Source organism: Sorex araneus, chromosome 6 (genome assembly GCF_027595985.1).
Source record: "Sorex araneus isolate mSorAra2 chromosome 6, mSorAra2.pri, whole genome shotgun sequence".
Lineage (NCBI taxonomy): Eukaryota > Metazoa > Chordata > Mammalia > Eulipotyphla > Soricidae > Sorex > Sorex araneus.
The window spans coordinates 72,532,170-72,553,860 of NC_073307.1; the positions used below are offsets into that span (position 1 = coordinate 72,532,170).

The 21,691-nt window shown below is 38.4% G+C and overlaps 1 protein-coding gene across 2 annotated transcripts in view; it reads right to left on the reverse strand.

Annotated features, from left to right (window-relative positions):
* MYH2 (myosin heavy chain 2) overlaps positions 1-3,931 on the reverse strand; it is a 36,721-nt gene extending 32,790 nt beyond the window's left edge. For both annotated transcript variants that reach the window (XM_004603900.2, XM_004603899.2), the window contains exons 1-6: positions 3,728-3,931; positions 3,493-3,636; positions 1,818-1,974; positions 557-584; positions 362-476; positions 181-273 (exon numbers count right to left, since the gene is read on the reverse strand). In XM_004603900.2, coding sequence (XP_004603957.1) covers positions 181-273; positions 362-476; positions 557-584; positions 1,818-1,974; positions 3,493-3,636; positions 3,728-3,931 — 741 coding nt within the window. The remainder of the gene's footprint in view (positions 1-180; positions 274-361; positions 477-556; positions 585-1,817; positions 1,975-3,492; positions 3,637-3,727) is intronic.
* Positions 3,932-21,691: the final 17,760 nt, after the last annotated feature.

Consider the following 21,691-nt stretch of genomic DNA (forward strand, 5'->3'; position numbering starts at 1 on the left):
CGCATGAATGCATATAGGTAATGAGAGATACACTCTTTTTAGATGGGATTTGTAACTGTACTTTATATACTTGGAAAAAAGTAAAGATCTGTGATGCAGTATAATGTGAATGAGAGCATATTCAAACACATTCAAACATATCATAAAGTGTCATCAGTAAACAGTGTCTAAGAGACTCACAAAGCGAGAAGAGTTGTCGTTCCTCACAGTCTTGGCATTGCCAAAGGCTTCCAGGAGGGGGTTGGCACTGATGATTTGATCTTCAAGGGTCCCCTGAAAAGATGAGAGCATGTGGGGCTTATGAATTTCTTTCCTCAGATCCATATAGAGCTATGATTCTGACTATGGGAATCACCCTCACCTGCATTTTGCCAGAAGTAGCCTCCTCCTTCTTCTTATCCCCAGTAACTGCAATTGTTGCAAAGTACTGGATGACACGCTTGGTGTTCACAGTCTTCCCTGCACCAGATTCTCCACTGTCAATAAAAAATAATTTAGATGACAGCAAAACTTGAATATTTCATAATCATAAGAATAAAATATGAAATCTACTTACGTAATCAGGATTGACTGATTCTCCCGATCTGCAAAATAGACATTACTGGCATTTAATACTGTGTTCTTACATATTTGTAAATGGTAGTAAAATATAACCTTTAAATGAGCAGTTTACAAGTTTAGTTATTTTTCACCAGTACTAGAACTTGTGGATCCTGGGTCCACAACCTTTTTGAATACCCTTGCTACTTCTCCCTATACCTTCCCCCAACATTAACATGTAAGCATATCAAAATATTAGATTTTTTCTTTGTAATCCCCTACCATTAAACAAATATCAAAAGCAAGCATCAATGTTCAGCTGGATTTAGATGACAACTTTTGTTAGTTGTCATCTAATATAGATGGATTTATTGTAGGTAAAAGAATTAATGAGAAGTAATTGTTTAACACTGATAAGATATTTAGAGTATGAGACACAATACGTTGATAGATTTGGGAGTAAACATTGCTTTTTAGGGATAGAATTCCATTTTCATTTTACTCTTTATGAAGAATTGTTATTTAAGCTGTAAAGGTTCTACAAGTAACCTCGTATCAATATACCTAACTCTATAGGCTGGAAAACATTTATGCATCTTTATGTGTCTCTTTATGTATATACTTTTATGCATCTTTGTATCTGGAGTATGGGTTGATTCTCGGTGTAAGGCATTTATGGCATCTGTAGAGAGGTTAGTCACTGGTCATAATTTATGGAATTGAAGATAAAGCCACAGAGATAAATTTTACTTTCTGTCTTTTTGACACTTTGTAATGAACATTCTTTGTAAGAGTGCATATGTATAAGTGTGCATGTTATACATACTTGTAGTGTTATGCTTTTATTCAAACTGATTTAGTTTCTAAAGCATTCAAAAGGAAAAGCTCTCACTATGTCCAATCTGTTGACTTTTAAATCTTAAGAGACCATAATCTCTGTAACAGTTTCAATTGTAAGTTCTCTTTTCCATTTTCTCTTCTATAGACCTTTTTCCTCACAAATACACCAGCCTAAACTAGAGGGTCTACTAAAGTCTCTTCTTCGGGGCTCGAGCAATAGCACAGCGGGTAGGGCGTTTGCCTTGCATGCGGCCAAACTGGGTTCGATTCCCTGCATCCCATATGGTCCCGTAAGCACCGCCAGGAGTAATTCCTGAATGTACAGCCAGGAGTGACCCCGTGCATCGCCGGGTGTGACCCAAAAAGAAAATAAATAAATAAAGTCTCTTCCTATGAGTCATCTGTATAAAGGTGCCTATATACAGCACCCAACTCACCAGTCAGCATGAACTGATAGGCGTTGTCCGAGATGGAGAAGATGTGGGGCGGGGCCTCCTGGCGCTTTTTGCCTCTGTAGGCAGCCACCACCTCGGGGTTATACACTGGCAGCCACTTGTAGGGGTTGACGGTGACACAGAAGAGGCCCGAGTAGGTCTAGGCAATGGAATAAGATTAATTACTTAAAATTCTTCCCTAGTTTTTGTGCAATTCACTTATTAAATAAATTTTAGCTAAAAGAAGTGCTATAAGTCATTTGTATTTCTTGAAGGGTTAAGCATGAAAACTACATGGAGTGTTCAAAAATCCTTAGGGAAGAGACAACAATTTAAATTTCTCACTGTTCTTTTTGCATTTACCCAGTAATTTTTGCATAGCAGCAGCTCCAAAAGTTATTATGCATTTTTAATGTAAACTATGGGATATTTTTACTATTTATTAAGAAATAGATATGTCTTTTACAGCATTGCTATAATTTGAATTAAGAAAAACATATATTTGGACACAGCCTAAGTGCCAGAGATATCAGAATAGTTAGGTGAACTAAAATTCAGTCTTCTTAAGACAATATAAAATCAACATTTATATTGGTAAACACGAGCATATCCAGTAATATTTGCAAACTATTTGCAAACTAATATTGTCATAATATAAGTAAAACACAAAGTTTTATTTCCATATGGTTACCAAAGGAAGATTTCCAAAATCTTATTTTTTGTTTTATTTTTATGAGAGAGGGTAAAGGTTGGGAACACTCACTGAGCTCGGAAGTCACTTAGGGTAGTGGTTGGGGTACCATACAGTGCAAAGACTGAACTTGAAATTCCCACATGCAAAACATGTGCTTAGTCCTTTGCACAATCTACTAGGCACAGTTTCCAAAATATTTGACAATATTTAGAATAAATATCACAACCTATCAGAATGTATGCTGATCTTAAATACCAAGTTAACCTGTATAGGTACTGTCCAGCTAAATATAAGCCCTAGATAAGTGACAAAATATCACCGTGACAGTTGATCCAATTATAAAATATGTGCTAAATGTGTGCCAGATTTCCTCAAGACCTTAAGAATGACACATAAAAGAGATCATGTTCTTGAATGTACATGATCATGTTCCCAGTGTACATAGAGACAAATACATATATGAACCATGGTGGAAGACATTGTCAGTATTGTTGAAAATGCAGAAACAACAGGACATAATAACTTCTAGAGGCAGTTGGAAGAACTTCATTAAGGAGATGACATTACATATGAAATTACATAAATATAAATATTTGTTTTGGTGGAGTGAAATTTTATCTTTATAAACATTTCAAAGTGTTAAAATATAAGCTCTTCTCCTTTAGATAATTAGGCTGCTGAAAGTGAGTAAATGCATATAAATGTAGCTACATTTATGAGTACTGCTCCATTGTTGTTCAGGGGATCTTCTGCTGACCAGTTCACAGGCACAGTGGCCTGCCCCTCCCTTGGATGAGAAACAAAGGATGAGGTGCCTTACAATGACAGTAAGCAAATCTTTTCACAGTTATACTATTAGTGAAAGTAAAATAGGCAATGGGTTGCAACCTCTCTATACCACAGTAAGAAAAATGAGCTGAAACATCCATGGTGATGAAGATACAGGTGTGGGGGTGGCAGGTGAGGGGCGTTGCAGGCACTCACATAGATCATCCAGGCTGCATAACGCTCTTTGAGGTTGTACAGCACAGCAGGCTCATGCAAGTGAGTCATCATGGCCATGTCCTCAATCTTGTCATATTTCGGAGGGTTCATGGGGTAGACTTGGTCATCTTTCACTGTCACCGTCTGGTAAACAGGAAAGATAACTATTTATGTTGGTCGAGAGACCAAACAAAAATATAAATAAAATGTGGTGGTCACTTGAGGCTCTACTAACCGCTCCCCCTTCAGTCTTCACTGTCACTTTTCCTGATTCTCTGCTTTGAATAGTCCCTTTTACAAAAGATTCCTTAGCATCCACCACAAACACAGATGTCTTGGCATCAAAGGGCCTGTTCTGGGCCTCAATGCGCTCCTTTTCAGACTTTCGGAGGTAAGGAGCAGCCTCCCCAAAAACAGCCATTTCCGAATCAGAGCTCATGGCTGCCGATTCAGAGGTCCTAGAGAAGATGAAGAATGATTATGATTATGGATTGTCTTGTACATCATTAAATATCAATATTGATGGTAGGCCATGGCCCTACTCAGAAATTCTACAGTACAACAAGATTACTTATTTATAAGCAAGTTATAGTCACAACCATGTGGGAATCACTCAGTATGTAAAACTCAAGATTTTCTATGCAATATGTTCTTTCATCCTGGTGCATTATAATAAAAGGGCCAAATTGTAGTTTCAGAATACTGATTTCCACCTTGGGTAAGATAATTGACCTTTTAGAGCCCTAGTATCTCCATTTTTTAGAATATGAATTATAATAACTGTTTTTTGTTCATTCACAGCTCATGAGATATAATCAAGATACTTTGAAAAAAGTTAAATGATGATAGAAAAAAGCAATTTTAAATGGTTCAAGCTACAAGCTACCATTTATACATAAAATTTCATTGATTTTAACATCACAAAGTTTGATCTCTCACCATAAAGTGTAATAAAATTTTGTTTTCCTCCTTTAGGTGTTGAGACAGAAGTGCTTGAGTTCAGTGGTTTGAATATTGCAATTTTGTTTACCTAGTTTTGACTTTAAAGCCAAATTAGTTACAAGAGTTTTTCTAATATTTTTCTTTGCAAGCCAAATATAGTTGATCTGTATTGATAAATTAATTGAGGATAAAATTCTTTGTAATATCATCCTCTTCTTTCTATATTAAAAGACTTTCTTTTCTATTCCTTCTTCAGTTTTCCTTTGAAGAAAGCAGGCTCCATTTTATGTTATCTGTAGGTTGTCAGTGGTATCAGTAGAAAGGTTTACTACTTCTGTCACCATAAGATCAAATTACTTTCAACTCACTTCAATCAGCTGCCCACCAATCTCTCTCTCTCTCTCTAAATGTAGAGGTAAAAAAGGGTAATATCTTTGTTATATAGATCTAACAAAAGTTCCAGTGTATTGTTTTTATGCAAACTTGGTAAGATCATATTTTGCAAGATATTAAATTTCAATCAAGCATTTTCCTAGGTACTTCATATCATATTTATTGGACATCATATTTACCAAATGAACTCCTAGTGTCAAAATACATTTTAATCAAATTTGAGGATTTTTTATCAAGGGAATGCTAGTGGTTATTTTTTCCTAAAGAATTAAAATAATCATCTATCAACAATACTTTTTGAGATGTCGCTCCATCAGTGATTTAGTCATAAGTGAAGAATCATGCATTATTATTAGGAAAGAACTCCCTCTCTCCTTCTAACAGCTTTCCAAAAGTACAGTATAAGGTATTTTCTGAGACAAGCATTTTTTCTGAAGGTTGCTAAGTAACACAAATTCCTATCCCGGGACTCTTACAAATCTTACCTTTTCAGCAAGTGAGAAGTTGTAGCCAAAAGCAGGACAGTTCTGGAAAAAAGAGAGAGGTACTTGATTTATTAATTCATAAACAAAACTATCCCATTTGTATCATTACTTATTATGAACAAAAGACATCTATAGTTGGGGGTGTGAGACATGCCTGGTCAGGAGCAGCACCAGAGCTAGTGTCTGCAGCGAGCACACGGCAGCGTGGCCACAGTCTCCAAGTCCTGTCTCCTTCCTACTTACCTTGGAGCTTTTTAAAGCAGGACGAGTCAGTCTCATTCCAAGGGCTCTTTTATATGGATAGCTATGGAAACAATGCAGCTGCCTCTTCTTTCTTAAGTCAAAAGGAATTGTTTGGCAAAAAAGTCTTGGCAATCCTGCATCCCTGCATAATTCTCATTCATATTAAGAATGGTTGGATATAATTAGAAATATTTTTCTATTGAGTATGTGAATAAATCTCCTATGGATAATTTGAGAAGATGATCTGAAAGGAAGGTGCAGAGTGGTGGATAAAGGCAGTGACTGAGCAGCCAGAATATGTGGCTTCTCTCATAAAATTTTTTCTGGTCTTCATGAGCATGATATTCTGACTAGCCTTGTAGAACTTTTTATATTTAATGAAGTAAATGATATAAATAAATCAAATACTTAGTTTAATATTGTGATAGTTAATGTTTACCTATTGATCCTTCTTTCCTGCTATACAAAATTAAAAGCTGTATGTCTTCAACAACTATTTACAAAAAAAAAAACTTTTTTAAAAAGTTTTCTCCTTGTTCTAATATTTTTTATGGTTTTAAGAATAACCTATTCTGTTTCTTTCTTTAACCCAAATTGTTCTTTAATACATCTCATTTATTATATGCCTACTTATTTGATTTTCTTGCAATAAAAAGAATGAATTTCTTTAGGTGTAACTATGCTTTGAGGAAGTACTTCCCAACATTTCTCATAAAAGAAATGAGCAAAAAGATTTAAAAATAAGAAAAAAATTGAATATAGTTAGCTAGAGTAAAATTCCTGATAATTATTATTATGGGGAAATTTTCTACTTGAAAGCACAAATTTTATAACTGAATGTGATTTAAAAATAAAATTATAGAGAGTATGGTGTCGCCAACAAGTCAACCTGTGCCTGCAGGGTGAGTGTATCAACAGCCTGATGGCGCCTTCAAACTTTCTGGTACCTCAAAATTGCTGCTGTGCCTTTGGCCAGATGCCAGCAACTTGAGACCAAGTTTACCAAGAAATTAAACAGTCAAAAATTAGGTATGTGGGAGACACACCCACAAACCACCTCTGGCTCAGCTGTATAAGCTCATTTATTGGCCTTATTTCAGAGACACATTAGATAAATCTTGAAAGAGATCAAAAGCCACAGTTAATCTGAGACCCACACATGACTGAACAGACTGGGGTAAATCTTTGGGTGGGGGGGTTGGCCTGGTGGCCTGCCCAAGCAGAGCCCCCAGTAGCTGCTTGCTTCCATAATCCAAAATTGCTACCATACCCCAGGCCTGACTCCACCATCTCAGGAAGGGCCACACCAAGATATCACTGTATCACTGTCATCCCATTGATCAAAAATTTGCTTGTGCGGGCCCAGTAACGTCTCCATTCATCCAAACCCTGAGATTTTAGCAGTCTCTTTTCAGTTGTCCTTCCCAATGGTGCCGCACTAGAGGCTCTTCAGGGTGAGGGGAATAAGACCCATTATTGTTACTGTATTTGGCATATGAATACGCCACAAGGAACTTGCCAGGTTCTCCAAGAGTGTTTACTGTGTGGGCAGTAAACACTCGGTAGCTTGCCAGGTTCTCCAAGAGGAAGAGTTAGGCTATCAGATGTTGTGCAGCCGCATTTTCTGGAGCTTGGTTTTATGGTCTCTGGATGTTGGCTGTTGATGGGATTATACGGCGCTGGGGGCAGTTTCTGGGTGTGATTGTCTAGTTACTGGAAAATGGGGGATCTGGGTGGAAGAGGCCCAGACCCAATCCAAGCAGCCTTGGAGATCTCGATCCAGGGTCCCGCACACCTGGGTTCCTCTGCCGGTTTCTTCATGAGTGACGCTCATCCAAACGTGCGGAGAGTGGCCTTGAGCATGGCTGTAGCTGGGTTCTGGAGGTCTTCAATTTCCAGGGCTCTGCTCAGGGTGGGGAGTGAAACTCAACCCGTTCCCTCTGAGGGCCCTGGTGAAGACAGCAAGACATAATCTTTTGAAAATTCTGATATGTGGGTTTTGTGACTGAAATTTCCAAACTGTCTCAGAGTTGTAGCAGGCTACCTTCCCCCACTTCCCAATACTCATGGAAGCACTGGGAGTCATTCCACAAATCAACTCCAGCACCACACTGTGTGCTCTACTACTGGCCTTGCTTCAGAGACCCATAAATAAATCTCGAAACAGATCAAAAGCTGCAGTTAAGCTCAGACCCACACATGGCTGAACAGAAATGGGTAAATTGGAGGGGGGCAGTTGGCCTGTGCCTGCCCAAGCAAAACCCCTGGTAGCCACTTGCTTCCACAATCCAAACTCGCCACCCTACACCTGACCTGACTCCACTGTCTCGGATGAACCTCACCAAGATATAATCTGATAAATATTTTGGTATAAAGGTTTTGTGACTGAAATCTCCAGGCTTTCTTGTGATTGGAATGGGCTACCTTCCCCCCACTTCCCTGTACTTCCAGAATCTGTGGTAGTCACATCCATACCCCAAGCTTCCACCCAGTTGAAAAGCTACGTCAGCCTTACCATCTCGATAAAATTACCAAATTCCCCGAACAAACACCACGACCTTTTAGAAGCTGTATTGCAAACCATAATGTATTAAAGGAAAAGGAGAGAGAGCTATAAGGAAAATGCCTCCAAAATATGGAGGCTGTCAGACAAAGGTGGTAATGGAATTTCCCGGTTTGTCCAGGGTGAAGGTTTTGGGGTCCTCTTTTGTTCAGGGTCCTGAGCAGTCCCCAACAAGGGTAGGGGGATTTGGGGTTCGGGGAATGATAGTGGGAAAACAGAGGACATTGATGGTGAGAAATATACACTGGTGTACATTTGGAAGTGTCCTGGTGGAAGATGGGTACTGGATCATTGTATGACTGGAATCCAATTATAAAAAGTTTTGTAATGTTCTATCTCATGGATATCCAATTTAAATTTTTTTTAGAAAAGTAATATGTAGTTAATCCCAATTCAATCAGCTTAATCAATGGCTGAATAAATAGCAGTACTTCTACATTATAAATAAATAAAATTATTCAAATTTTTTAGCAAATGTCAAAGTTCTTTTTTAAAATCTATCAAGTTTTTGCTTTCATTTACAAATTTAATGATAAAATATATAGGATACTAATAAATTTTGAATTTGATAAGTGTTTAATATTAAATGTTTCAAAAGCAGATGAAACACCAATTTTCCAAAAGTTCAAATGTAAAAGAATCATCTTGCAGATAGATTAAAAATCATTAGTCATGAGTGTACAGGAAATCCTAATAAACTCAAGGTTCAAAATTTGAAGCTATTACTCTCAGCTTCCTTCAGCACCCCTTCCAGCATTCCGGCTTTATTTGGCTGCACTGTGGGTTGCATTGACCAACTTTAGGCATAGCAAAACATCAAGTCACGCATATCTAGCAGTCTCTTAACTGTAGCTGACAGCATCACACTTTCTGTACAAGGCGTACAAAGTGAATGCCAGCATTGGTTCCAAGGTTAATGCCACTATTGCTCCTACCTCCTTCAGGGTCTGTGGTCACCTTAGACCACCCTCTGGGAATCTCTTGGACAGACTTTTCACAGTTGATATGGAACCCCCAGGGTTCCATTCTCCCATCCACACCAGACAGTCACTACTCAACTAAAGAATCATCATTTCATGGAGTACCTGTGTGTTTTTTGGCACTGCGACATACTGGTTCTAGCTCAGCTTTAAAGTGAGCCCTGTCAGCATTCCCATCAACAATGAAGGAGCGTCCCTTTCTCCCCACATTCATCCAAGCAGTGGTTGTTCATATTATTTTTGATGAGTGCCAGTTTCTGTGGTGTAAGATGGTATCTCATTGCTGTTTTGATTTGCATCTCCCTGATGATTAGTAATATAGAACATTTTTTCATGTGCCTTTTGACCATTTATATTTCCTTTTTTGAGGAAGTTTCTGTTCATTTCTACTTCCCATTTTTTGATATGTAGAATTGGCGGGGTTTTTCTTGTAAATGTTTATCAGTGTCATATATCTTGGATATTAACCCCCTATCTGAAGGGTTTGAAGGGGTCACTCTGAATAGGAGATGAACTGAACATGATGGCCTCTCAGTATCTGTATTCCAGATACAGAGAGAGAGAGAGAGAGAGAGAGAGAGAGAGAAGGAAAGTGTCTGCCAAAGAAGCAAGCTGATGCAGGGGGACAGGAGTTGGAAGGTTGGAAGGAGATATATGGGGGATATTTGTGAGGGGGAATGTACAATGGTAGAAGAATAGGTGTTGGAACATTGTATGATTAAAACCTGATCATGAAAGCTTTGGAACTGTATCTCAAAGTGTCACTATGTCACCTATGTCACTGTCATCCGATGCTCATCGATTTGCTCAAGCGGGCACCAGAAATGTCTCCATTGTGAGACTTGCTGTTACTATTTTTGGCATATCGAATACTCCATGGGTAGCTTGCCAAGCTCTGCCATGTGGGCAGGATACTCTCGGTAGCTCTCTGAGAGGGATGGAGGAATCAAACCTGGGTCAGCCACATACAAGGCAAACGCCTTATCCACTGTTCTATCATGTCAGCTCTAAATAAAATAGAACAAAGCAAAAAATTAATTAATAAAGTGATACCAGTTTCAACCCAGAAATCACTAGTTATGTCCCTCAATATCAATGGTCTAAATATATCAATTAAGAGACACAGAGTGGCAGAAGGGATTCAGAAACTAAACCCAACATTCTGCTGCCTACAAGAAAGACATCTGAACAGCCAGAGCAAACAGAGACTCAAAGTCAAAGGATGGAAAATAATCCTGCAAGCAAACAACTCCTTCAAAAAATCTGGGGTGGCCATACTAGAATCTGACAACATAGATTTCAGGTTGAAAATGATTAGAAGGGACAGCAAAGACCAGTTTTCACTAATCAAAAAATATGTACAGCAGGAAGAAATCACATTCCTAAACGTGTACGCACGTAATGAGGGACCAGCTAAATACTTAAAACAACTGCTAACAGATTTTAACAAGGACATTGCTAGTAACACAATGATAGTTGGAGACTTCAACACTGCCCTATCACCGCTAGATCAACAACACTAAAACTCAGCAAGGAAACACAGGCATTGAGAGAAGAGATAGAAGAGAGGGGGCTAATAGATCTATACAGGACTTTGCATCCCAAAAAGAAAGAGTACACATTTTTTCCCATGAACACGGAACATTTTCCAAAATAGACGTCATGCTGGGTCACAAAACATACCTCAATAGAATCAGAAAGATAGAAATTGTACCAACTTTCTTTTCAGACTATGATGCATTGAAGATAGAATTTAATCACACACAGACACGGAGAACCAAATCAAACACCTGGAAATTAAACAACTCAATGTTGAGGAATGAGTGGGTCAGGAAGGAAATCAAGGAATAAATCAAAAGATACCTGGAAACAAAGAAAATGAAGACACGGGTTACAAGAACCTATGGGAAGCAGCTAAAGCTGTGTTAAGGGGAAAACGTGTACCTCTGCAAGCATTCCTCAGGAAGGAAGAAGGGCCTACATAGATAACTTGACTTCATAGTTCAAGATCTTAGAAAAGGACCAACAAAAGGAGCCTAAACCAGGCATAAGGAAAGAAATAACAAAACTTAGAACATAAATTAATGACAAGGAGACCCAAAAAACAATCTGGAAGATCAGCGAAACCAAGAGCTGGTTCTTTGATAAAATAAACAAGATTGATAAACGACTAGCAAGAAAGAGAAAGAGAGAACCCTAGTAAACTGAATCAGAAATGAAAAGGGGAACATCACAACAGAAACCAAAGAAATTCAAAAGATCATCAAAGACTATTTCAAAAGGCTGTATGCCACAAAACAATAGAACCTAGAAGAAATGGATAAATTCCTGGATTCCTATAATCTCCCAAAGTTGAACCAAGATCTGGAATACCTGAATAGACCTATTTCAAAGAAATTGAGACTGTAATCAAAAGTCTTCCAAAAAAACAAAAGCCCAGGTCCAGATGGATTCACAGGCGAATTCTTCCAAACATTTAAAGAGGTTCTACAGCCAATTTTCTTTTAAGCTTTTCCAGGAAATTGAAGAAACAGAAATTCTCTCAAACAGTTTCTATGAGGCACATATCTTCCTAATATCAAAAGCAAAAACACCACAAAAAAAAACTAAAGGCCGATATCCCTGATGAACACAAATGCAAAGATCCTCAACAAAATATTAGCAAACAGAATCCTACAATACATCAAAAAGATCATACACATCCTGGGGATGAGAGGATGGTTTAACATTCAGAAATCAATCAACATAATCCACCATATCAACAAAACAAAACATAAAACCATATAATCATACCAATAGATGCAGAGAAAGCATTTGACAAGATCCAGCACCCGTTTATGATGAAAACTGGGTATAGAATGGACTTTTCTCAATATAGTCAAAGCCATCTACCACAAGTCACCAAAATGGGTATAGAAGGGACTTTTCTCAATATAGTCAAAGCCATCTACCACAAGCCTATGGCAAACATCATCCTCCATGGTTAAAAACTAAGAGCCTTCCCTCTAAGATCAGGGACGAGACGAGGATGTCCACTCTCTCCACTTCTCTTCAATATAGTACTGGAAGTCCTTGCAATAGCGATTAGGCAAGAAAAAAATATTAATGGCATTCAGATAGGAAAGGAAGAAATGAAGCTCTCACTATTCACAGATGATATGATACTGTACTTAGAGAACCCTAAAATTTCTACCAATAAACTCCTAGAAACAATAGACTTGTATAGGAAAGTTGTAAGCTATAAAATCAATACCCAAATGTTCATGGCTTTTCTATACGCAAATAATGAGAGAGAAAAATGTGACATGAAAAAAGCAATCCTGTTCACAATAATGCCTCAAAAAAATCAAGTACCTCAGAATCAGCTTAACTAAGGAGCTTTAAGAAGGTAAAGAACTTGTACAAATAAAACCACAAAATGCTGCTTCAGGAAATAAAAGAAGACATGAGGAAATGGAAATGTATCCACTGCTCATGGATTGGGAGAATTAACATTGTCAAAATGGCAATACTCCCCAAAGCATTATACAGATTCAATGCGATCCCTATAAGGAAACCCATGACATTCTTCAAAGAAATGGAGCAAACACTCCCGAAATTCATATGGAACAATAAGCCCCCACGAATAGCTAAAACAATTCTTGGGAAAAAGGAAATGGGAGGAATCAACCTCCCCAACCTCAAATTCTACTACAAAGCAGTAATAATTAATACAGCATGTTACTGGAACAAAGGCAGAGCCACAAACCAATGGAACAGGGTTGAATATTCTGACACCTTCCCTCCCCCCAAATATATGATCATCTAACTTTTGATAAGAGAGCAATAAATGTGAAGTGGAGCAAGGAAAGCTTCTTTAACAAATTGTGCTGGCAAAACTGGAAAGCTACATGCAAAAAAATGGGCTCAGACTTATACCTAACACCATGCACAAAAGTCAGGTCAAAATGGATTAAACACCTCAACATTAGATCAGAATCTATAAGGTACATTGAAGACAAGTCGGCAAAACCCTCCAGGACATTGAAGCTAAAGGTATCTTCAAAGATGAAACGCCACTGACCAAGCAAGTGGAAGTAAAGATAAACAAATGGGACTATCTTAAACTAAGAAGCTTCTGCACCTCAAAAGAAACAGTGACCAAAATGCAAAGACAGTCTACAGAGAGGGAAAGGATATTCACCCAATGCCCACCTGATAAGGGGATGATATCAAGGATATACAAGGCACTGGTTGAACTCCAGAAGAAGAAAATATCCAATCCCATAAAAAAAAATGGGTGATTAAACGAACAGAAACGTTCTCAAAGAAGAAGTCTGAATGGCTAAAAGGCGCATGAGAAAATCCTCTACATTACTAATCATCAGGGACATGCAGATCAAAACAACAATGAGATATCATCTCACACCACAGAGAATGGCCCACATCCAAAATAATAAAAGCAATCGGTGTTGGCACGGATGTGGGGAGAAAGGGACTCTCCTTCACTGCTGATGGGAATGCGACTGGTTCAGCTCTTTGGGAAAACAGTATGGATGATTCTCAAAAAATTAGAAATTGAGCTTCCATTTGACCCAGGAATACCACTCCTATGGATATATCCCAGAGAGGGAAAAAAGTATACAAAATGATATCTGCACTTGTATGTTCATTGCTTCACTGTTTACAATAGCCAAAATCTGGGGAAAAAACCTGAGAATAGATGACGGGTTACAGAAACTTTGGTACATCTACACTGTGGAATACTGTTAAGCTGTTAGAAAAGTTGAAGTCATGAAAGTATCATGTTCAGTGAAATGAGTCAGAAGGAGAGGGACAGGCATAGAAAGATTGCACTCATCTTGGAATATAAAGTAACAGAATGGGAGACTAGCATTCAGAGTAGTAGAGATAAGGACAAGAAGGTCGGCTCCACGGCTTGGAAACCAGCCTCACAAGCTGGGGAAAAAGGCAGCTCAGATAGAGAAGTGAACACCAAGTAAAGGATGTTGGGAAGACCCAGCCAAGCTGAAAGATGCATGCCCAAAGTAAACCATAGACCGAACATGATGGCTGCTTAATACCTCTATTGCAAACCACAACACCCAAAAAGAAAGAAGGACCAAAAGGGAATGCCCTGCCATAGAGGCGGTGCGGGGTGGTGAGGGCGGGGTAGTGGTGGTGGGAGGGATGCTGGGACCATTGGTGGTGGAAAATGGGCACTGGTGGAGGAATAGTTACCCGATCATTGTATGACTGAAACACAAGCACGAAAGTTTGTAAGCCTGTAACTGTACCTCACGGTGATTCACTAAAAAAAAAAAAAAAAAAAGAAAGAAAAGAAAAAAAAAGAAATCACTAGTTAGGAGCTGGAGAGATAATTCATTGGATAAGGCATTAACCTTGTAAGCCTGAAACCCAGGTTCAATCCGCAGCATCTCAGATGGTCCCTCGAGCACTGCCAGAAGTAATTCCTGAGTTCAGAACTGGGAGTAACCTCTGAGAATTGCCAGATGTGACCCCAAAACAACTGAAAAAAAATGAAGGAAGGAAGGAAGGAAGGAAGGAAGGAAGGAAGGAAGGAAGGAAGGAAGGAAGGAAGGAAGGAAGGAAGGAAGGAAGGAGAAAAGAAAGAAAAGAAAGAAAGAAAGAAAGAAAGAAAGAAAGAAAGAAAGAAAGAAAGAAAGAAAGAAAGAAAGAAAGAAAGAAAGAAAGAAAGAAAGAAAGAAAGAAAGAAAGAAAGAAAGAAAGAAAGAAAGAAAGAAAGAAAAGAAAGAGGAAGGAAGGAAGGAAGGAAGGAAGGAAGGAAGGAAGGAAGGAAGGAAGGAAGGAAGGAAGGAAGGAAGGAAGGAAGGAAGGAAGGAAGGAAGGAAGATGGAGGAAAAAGGAAGGAGGAGGAAAGAAAGAGTGCTCAAACTGATACTGTACTATTTTCTTGTTCTAGTTCTAGTCCTGCTGTTCATTGGAATCTTGTTTTTATCAAATATTTATTTAATTAAATATTGTTTATAAAATTTTTATTTATCTCATGCTTATATATTGTGCTTCCTCAGTTCATTATCCTCAGTAACTGTCACAATTACAGGCAAAAGGCAAATTACATTGTCTAAAACATTTTTTTAATGTAAAGAAGAAAATGCAAAACCTCATTCCCAGCGATTGAGAGACGCACCTAATTATTCCCTATGCCATTGACCCCATGACTAGTGACTTGTGAATGTATTCCAAGAACTTGGGTCTAGGAAATTAGTTAGTCAAGACAACTTTTCACTCAGTGCACAAGTCAAAAATACCCTTTCACTTTGAGTACTTTTTTTGGTTTCACCACTGCTTTGTTTTGTCCACTGCTTCGTGCCAGAGTACTTTCAGTTTTCACTTTTTTACTTTTTGTGACATCTATCATATTTAAATCTAGAGCCAATTAAAGAATAGAGGCAATTCAAAAGAAAACAATTTATTTATGAGATCTTTTTATTTAAATTTGTTTTAACAGAATCACCATGAGATAGAGTTACAAAGCTGTTCATGGTCGGGTTTCAGTCATACAGTGCTCCAACACCCATCCCTCCACCAGGGTACTTTGCCACCACCAATGTCCCCAGTTTCCCTTCCACTACCCTCCCCACAGCCTGAGGTAGGCTTGTTCTTTCTTTCTTTCTTTCTTTCTTTCTTTCTTTCTTTCTTTCTTTCTTTCTTTCTTTCTTTCTTTCTTTCTTTCTTTCTTTCTTTCTTTCTTTCTATTTCTTTTTCTTTTAATTTTATTTTATTGAATCACCATGACAAAAGTTACAAAGTTTTAAGGTTTAAGTCTCAGTCATATAATGATCAACCCCCCATCCCTTCACCAGTGCCCCTGTTCCCCCACCAAGAACCCAATATACCCCCCTCCCACCCCACCCCCCGTACCTGAGTGGCCAATGATCTTCACTTTATTCTCTCTATATTTTGGATACATTCAATATTTCAACAGAGAACTGATTATTATTATTTGGAATTTTACCCCAATAATAAAACCTGCTGAAAAGGCATCATTTGATAGTTTGTTTTCCCTTGCTGAGAATGAAGATTATAGGAGCTCGAGCGGCCACGACAGCATCCACGCAGTTTTGGATTTCTGTTGTTGTTTTAGCTCAGTTTACAGTCTAGATGCATTTGTATAAGTCTCTGGGTGCCAAAATGGGTTAGTAGCCCTCCCAGACCATAGTCTTTAAGGAGCAGAGGGGCCATGTCGTGCGCGGCTGCTCCAGACATCATCTGGGCCTAGGGCATGCCGGTAACCCCCCATCCCATGATCTCTTGCACGCCACGGGGAGACCTACATTTAATCTTACACTTTCATACTATATGCTCATGTATCTTAGGACTTTTGTGCTTCTATGTTCATTGCTGGACTGGAGCGATAGCATAGCGGGTAGGGCATTTACTTGCACGCTGCTGACCCAGGTTTGATTACTCTGTCCCTCTTGGAGAGCCAAGCAAGCTAAGGAAAGTATCTCGCCTGCACGGCAGAGCCTGGCAAGCTCCCTATGGCATATTCGACATGCCAAAAACAGTAACAACAAATCTCACAATGAAGACATTACTGGTGCCTGGTCGAGCAAATTGATGAGCAATGGGATGACAGTGACAGTGACAGTGATGTTTATTGCAACACTACTTACAATAGTTGAATCTATAATTCATGTGTCCAAGAACATATAACTGAATAAGGAAACTATGATATATATATGAGATATATATGTGTATATAAATATATCTGTATATATAAGCATATATATGTGTATACATATATGCTACTCAGCTGTAATAAAAGACAAAATCATGCAAGTTTGCTGCTTCATAAGTAGATCTCAAGAATCTCATGCTGATTCTAGTGAGTTAGAGAAAATTATCTGTCTCATATATGGGGAATAAAGAAACAGAAAGGAAATAACAAATGTTCAAAGGCAACAAAATGTGAAAATTTGTCTAAAGAACTAAGATTCCCAGGGTGGGAGTAAGGAGCATGTGGTTTAATAGGAATGGAGATAGAGTTGTGGGGGGACGCTCTGGTGGAGAGTGCAGTGTTGGAACTTCAGATGCATGGAACACTATCATTAAAAGTATTATAAATTATGGTGCCTAAATTTTTTTTAAAATTTTGTTGAATGCATGTATTCTTGCCTAAATCTTTTTAAAGTGAGTGCTGATTGCCAAAAGAATATTATTGAAAAAGTGAAGGAAATTAATAGATTAAATTGAAATAGCATAGTCACAAGTGAAAGTTAAGAGATCAAACCTCGAAAATTTGGGATCCAAGACATAAGCTTTCCAGGTCCTTGTCTCTTCTCTTGTAGATCCATCAACTTGAATGTTGATGTTTTACTCCCACTGAGAATTTGTTGCTTTTCTGACCCAAATCTGGCACCTTTGCACCAGTAATCAAAAATATATAAAGCCTCACTAGCAGAAATCTTTATTTCCAGATGTATAATCATAGAATTTCTTAGTAATTGTATAAAGAAAATGGCTAGAAAGATGCCTATGAGAGTGCTTGTAATTGGATGTTATTGAGGAAGATCATTCCATTTGATATTTCCATTTTTTAAACTATAGATTGAGCTTTAATCTATAGTTTAATCTAAAGTTTAATGACAACAACTATAGATTGAGCTTGCAAATATTTTGTTCTGTTTTCACTTGAAATAGATGTGGAAAAAATTTTTGTGATCTCTCCTGGATAGGATTATTTAGGAAATTTCTAGAACCTGCACTGTAATAAAATATAACTCCAAAAGGCTTAGCATCTATAAAATATCCTATTAAGAGTTTATGGGAAAGGAATGTCAGTCATCCTTGATGCCAAATACACAAAAGCTCCATGAGTACAAAGCATATAATATACATATGATTTGATAACATTCATGAAGAAATTTGGGAAAAGCAAAACTAAAAGGGGTATGAATTGTTTGCACAATCAGAATGGGACTAAAATAAAATTTGCCTAACTCTCCACTTTATATGTCTAATATATGTAAACTTGCTATTCATTCTAGAATTGTTGTCACTCTTTAAGATCAACTAGTAGGATGCAAGCGAATAAACTGCAAGGCTTAGCAATGAATCTCAAAATATTTGGGAAAAAACAATGTAGATTGAAACAAATATCAACGGTCAGAATGTAGAAAATTTTAACTGCAGAATACCAAAGAAGATGAAATGGGATATCTGATACCCCTAATTTTTTTTGCTACCCTACTCTCTCAGTTGCCTCAAAATTATCACACTGAAGTAAAAGTTTCATAATGAAGATGCTGTCTGGATGAAAGGAAGGAAAAGCTTTGTGAAAATGATGTCTGAGATGATCTTGAATGAACTAATGAATTTGGTACAAGAATGCAAGCAGGGATTAAGTAACATAGGGATTTAAGGACTTGACTGCAAGTAGCTGACTCCAGTTCAACCCCCTGCACTAGCTGGGTGTGGAGGGAGGAAGGAAGGAAGGAAGGAAGGAAGGAAGGAAGGAAGGAAGGAAGGAAGGAAGGAAGGAAGGAAGGAAGGAAGGAAGGAAGGAAGGAAGGAAGGAAGGAAGGAAGGAGGGAGGGAGGGAGGGAGGGAGGGAGGGAGGGAGGGAGGGAGGGAGGGAGGGAGGGAGGGAAGGAAGGAAGGAAGGAAGGAAGGAAGGAAGGAAGGAAGGAAGGAAGGAAGGAAGGAAGGAAGGAAGGAAGGAAGGGAGGGAGGAAGGGAGGGAGGGAGGGAGGAAGGGAGGAAGGGAGGAAGGGAGGAAGGGAGGGAGGGAGGGAGGGAGGGAGGGAGAGCAAAGTTGTGAGGAGAGAAATTTTTAAGACAAAGAGGGAACTATCTTATTTGGCTAGTATCTAACACATGAATGAAAGAGAAGTCAAAGAAAGCAGATTGCTATCAGAAGTGTCAGAAACTGTTTTGTAGCTTATTAAGAATAAAATTTTCTGCCCCAAAATTGTAAGTGAGGCTGATCTGATAACTTCTAGCAGGAGATTTTTGCCTTTGTTCAAAGACAGTTGACTCCTCCCTTTCTTCTTTATCATTTAGATTTTTTTAATTTTGTAAAGCTATTTTTAAATTTTATTTTAGTCACTGGATTTCTTAATGAAATTAATGATAAATTTAGTGCTTTTTGCTGTGATTGGTTTCTACAGTCAACACAGCAGCTTTGCCATGGTAGGATTTACCTTCTGCCCTCTGTAGGCCATATTTAATGACACTGACATGACATCATCTCACACATGTTTTTTTTTAATTTATTTATTTTTAATTAGTGAATCACCATGAGGGTACAGTTACAGATTTATACATTTTTGTGCTCATGTTTCCCCCATACAAAGTTTGAGAACCCATCCCTTCACCAGTGCCCATTCTCCACCACCGGTACACCCAACATCCCTCCTACCCTCCCCATTCCCGTCTCCCCCCACCCCAACCTGCCACTGTGGCAGGGCATTTCCTTTTGTTCTCTCTCTCTCATTAGGTGTTGTGGTTCGCAATAGAGGTGTTGAGTGGCCACTGTGTTCAGTCTCTAGACCACATTCAGCCCGCATTACCTTTCCCCCGCATGGCCTCCGACCGCATTATACTTGGTGATCCCTTCTCTAAGTTGCCCTCTCCCCAGAATGTGAGGCCAGCTTCCAAGCCATGGAGTCAACCTCCTGGTACTTATTTCTACTATTCTTCTATTCTTGGGTGCTAGTCTCCTACTCTGTTATTCTATATTCCACAGATGAGTGCAATCCTTCTACGTCTGTCTTTCTCTTTCTGACTGATTTCACTTAGCATGATACTTTCCATGCCGATCCACTTATATGCAAATTTCATGACCTCCTTTTTTCTAACAGCTGCATAGTATTCCATTGTATAGATGTACCAAAATTTCTTCAACCAGTCATCTGTTCTAGGGCACTCGGGTTTTTTCCAGATTCTGGCTATTGTAAACAGTGCTGCAATGAACATATAAGTGCAGATGTCATTTCGACTATACTTTTTAGCTTCTCTGGGATATATTCCCAGCAGTGGTATTGCTGGGTCAAATGGGAGCTCAATATCTAATTTTTTGAGAATCGTCCATATTGTTTTCCAAAAGGGCTGAACCAGTCGGCATTCCCACCAGCAATGTAGAAGGGTCCCTTTCTCCCCACATCCTCTCCAACAGTGGTTGCTTTTGTTCTTTTGGATGTGTGCTAGTCTCTGTGGTGTGAGGTGGTATCTCATGGTTGTTTTGATCTGCATCTCCCTGATGATTAGTGATGTAGAGCACTTTTTCATGTCTTTTGGCCACTCGTATCTTTTCCTTGGTAAAGTTTCTGTTCATTTCTTCACCCCATTTTCTGATGGGGTTGGATGTTTTCTTCTTGTAGAGTCCAACCAGTGCTTTATATACCATTGATATCAACCCCTTATCTGATGGGTATTGTGTGAATATCCTTTCCCATTTTGTAGAAAGTCTTTGTATTCTGGTCACTGTATCTTTTGCAGTGCAGAAGCTTTTTAGTTTAATGTAGTCCCATCTGTTGATCTCTGTTTCTACTAGATTGCTTAGTTCCGTGTCATCTTTGAAGATACCTTTATCTTCATATCGTGGAGGGTTTTGCCGACCTTGTCTTCAATGAACCTTATGGTTTGTGGTCTGATGTTGAGGTCTTTAATCCATTTTGATCTGACTTTTGTCACACATGGTTTAAGATTAAATCTACCCCATTGTTTGAGAACATTTACTTTTATTTGCTTGCATGATATTTTAAAGGCTATTTTCAGGACTAAAATAGAAAGTGTTCAGTTAGCCCAATCTAGTTTTTCTAATTTTAATTGTAAGAATATGTTTTTTTAAATCTCATTCTATCCTGCCAAGATTATTTCCTTAAAACATATCCCAATAAAGAACGTCAGTTGGAGTTGGGGTTCTCCTGGTCAAAGAAAAAAAAAATTTATTCTTTCTATACATTTAAAGAAGACCCAAATAAGGATTAGTTTCCTCAGAATCACTTATTTTGCCTTGTGCTTTTGGCTTGTTCCAATCAAGCAATTGGTCTAGCAGATAGGTATTGGTTTTCATCACCGTGGCTGTGCTTCGATGCTGAGGAGTATTTTTAGGTCTCAAGGAAGCAGACTTTTTTCATTTGAAGAAAGGATGGCAATGTCATCGAAAGTACTTTGCAGAAACTAGGACTTAGCATGATGTGAGAAGTGTACTTCTAAGGAAAGCAGCCAAAAGCCAAGCTTTGAGGAACCAAATACTGGAACAAGACCCAGTTGTTGCTCTGGTCCACCTGGAGAGGCCAGTAAAACTTGGATTTTTGGTTGCTCTATGAGAAACTCAAACCTTAAGTTCTATATTTCCCCCTTAAAGAAAACAAAAATAACTTATGAAATACCCCACAGTATGTAATATTCTTTTCTATCTAATTTTTCATTTAAAGAGTCATGATTCATCTTTCAAAATTATTGATAGATGAGTTTTAAACATACAATATTCTAACACCAGTCCCACCACCAGTATCAACTCCCCTCTACCATCATTTCCACGGCCGTTCTACCCACAACATCAGTCCTTTCTCATTTCTCTTTTTGTTGCTGTTGTTTACATCTTATATTTCAGTGTTTAG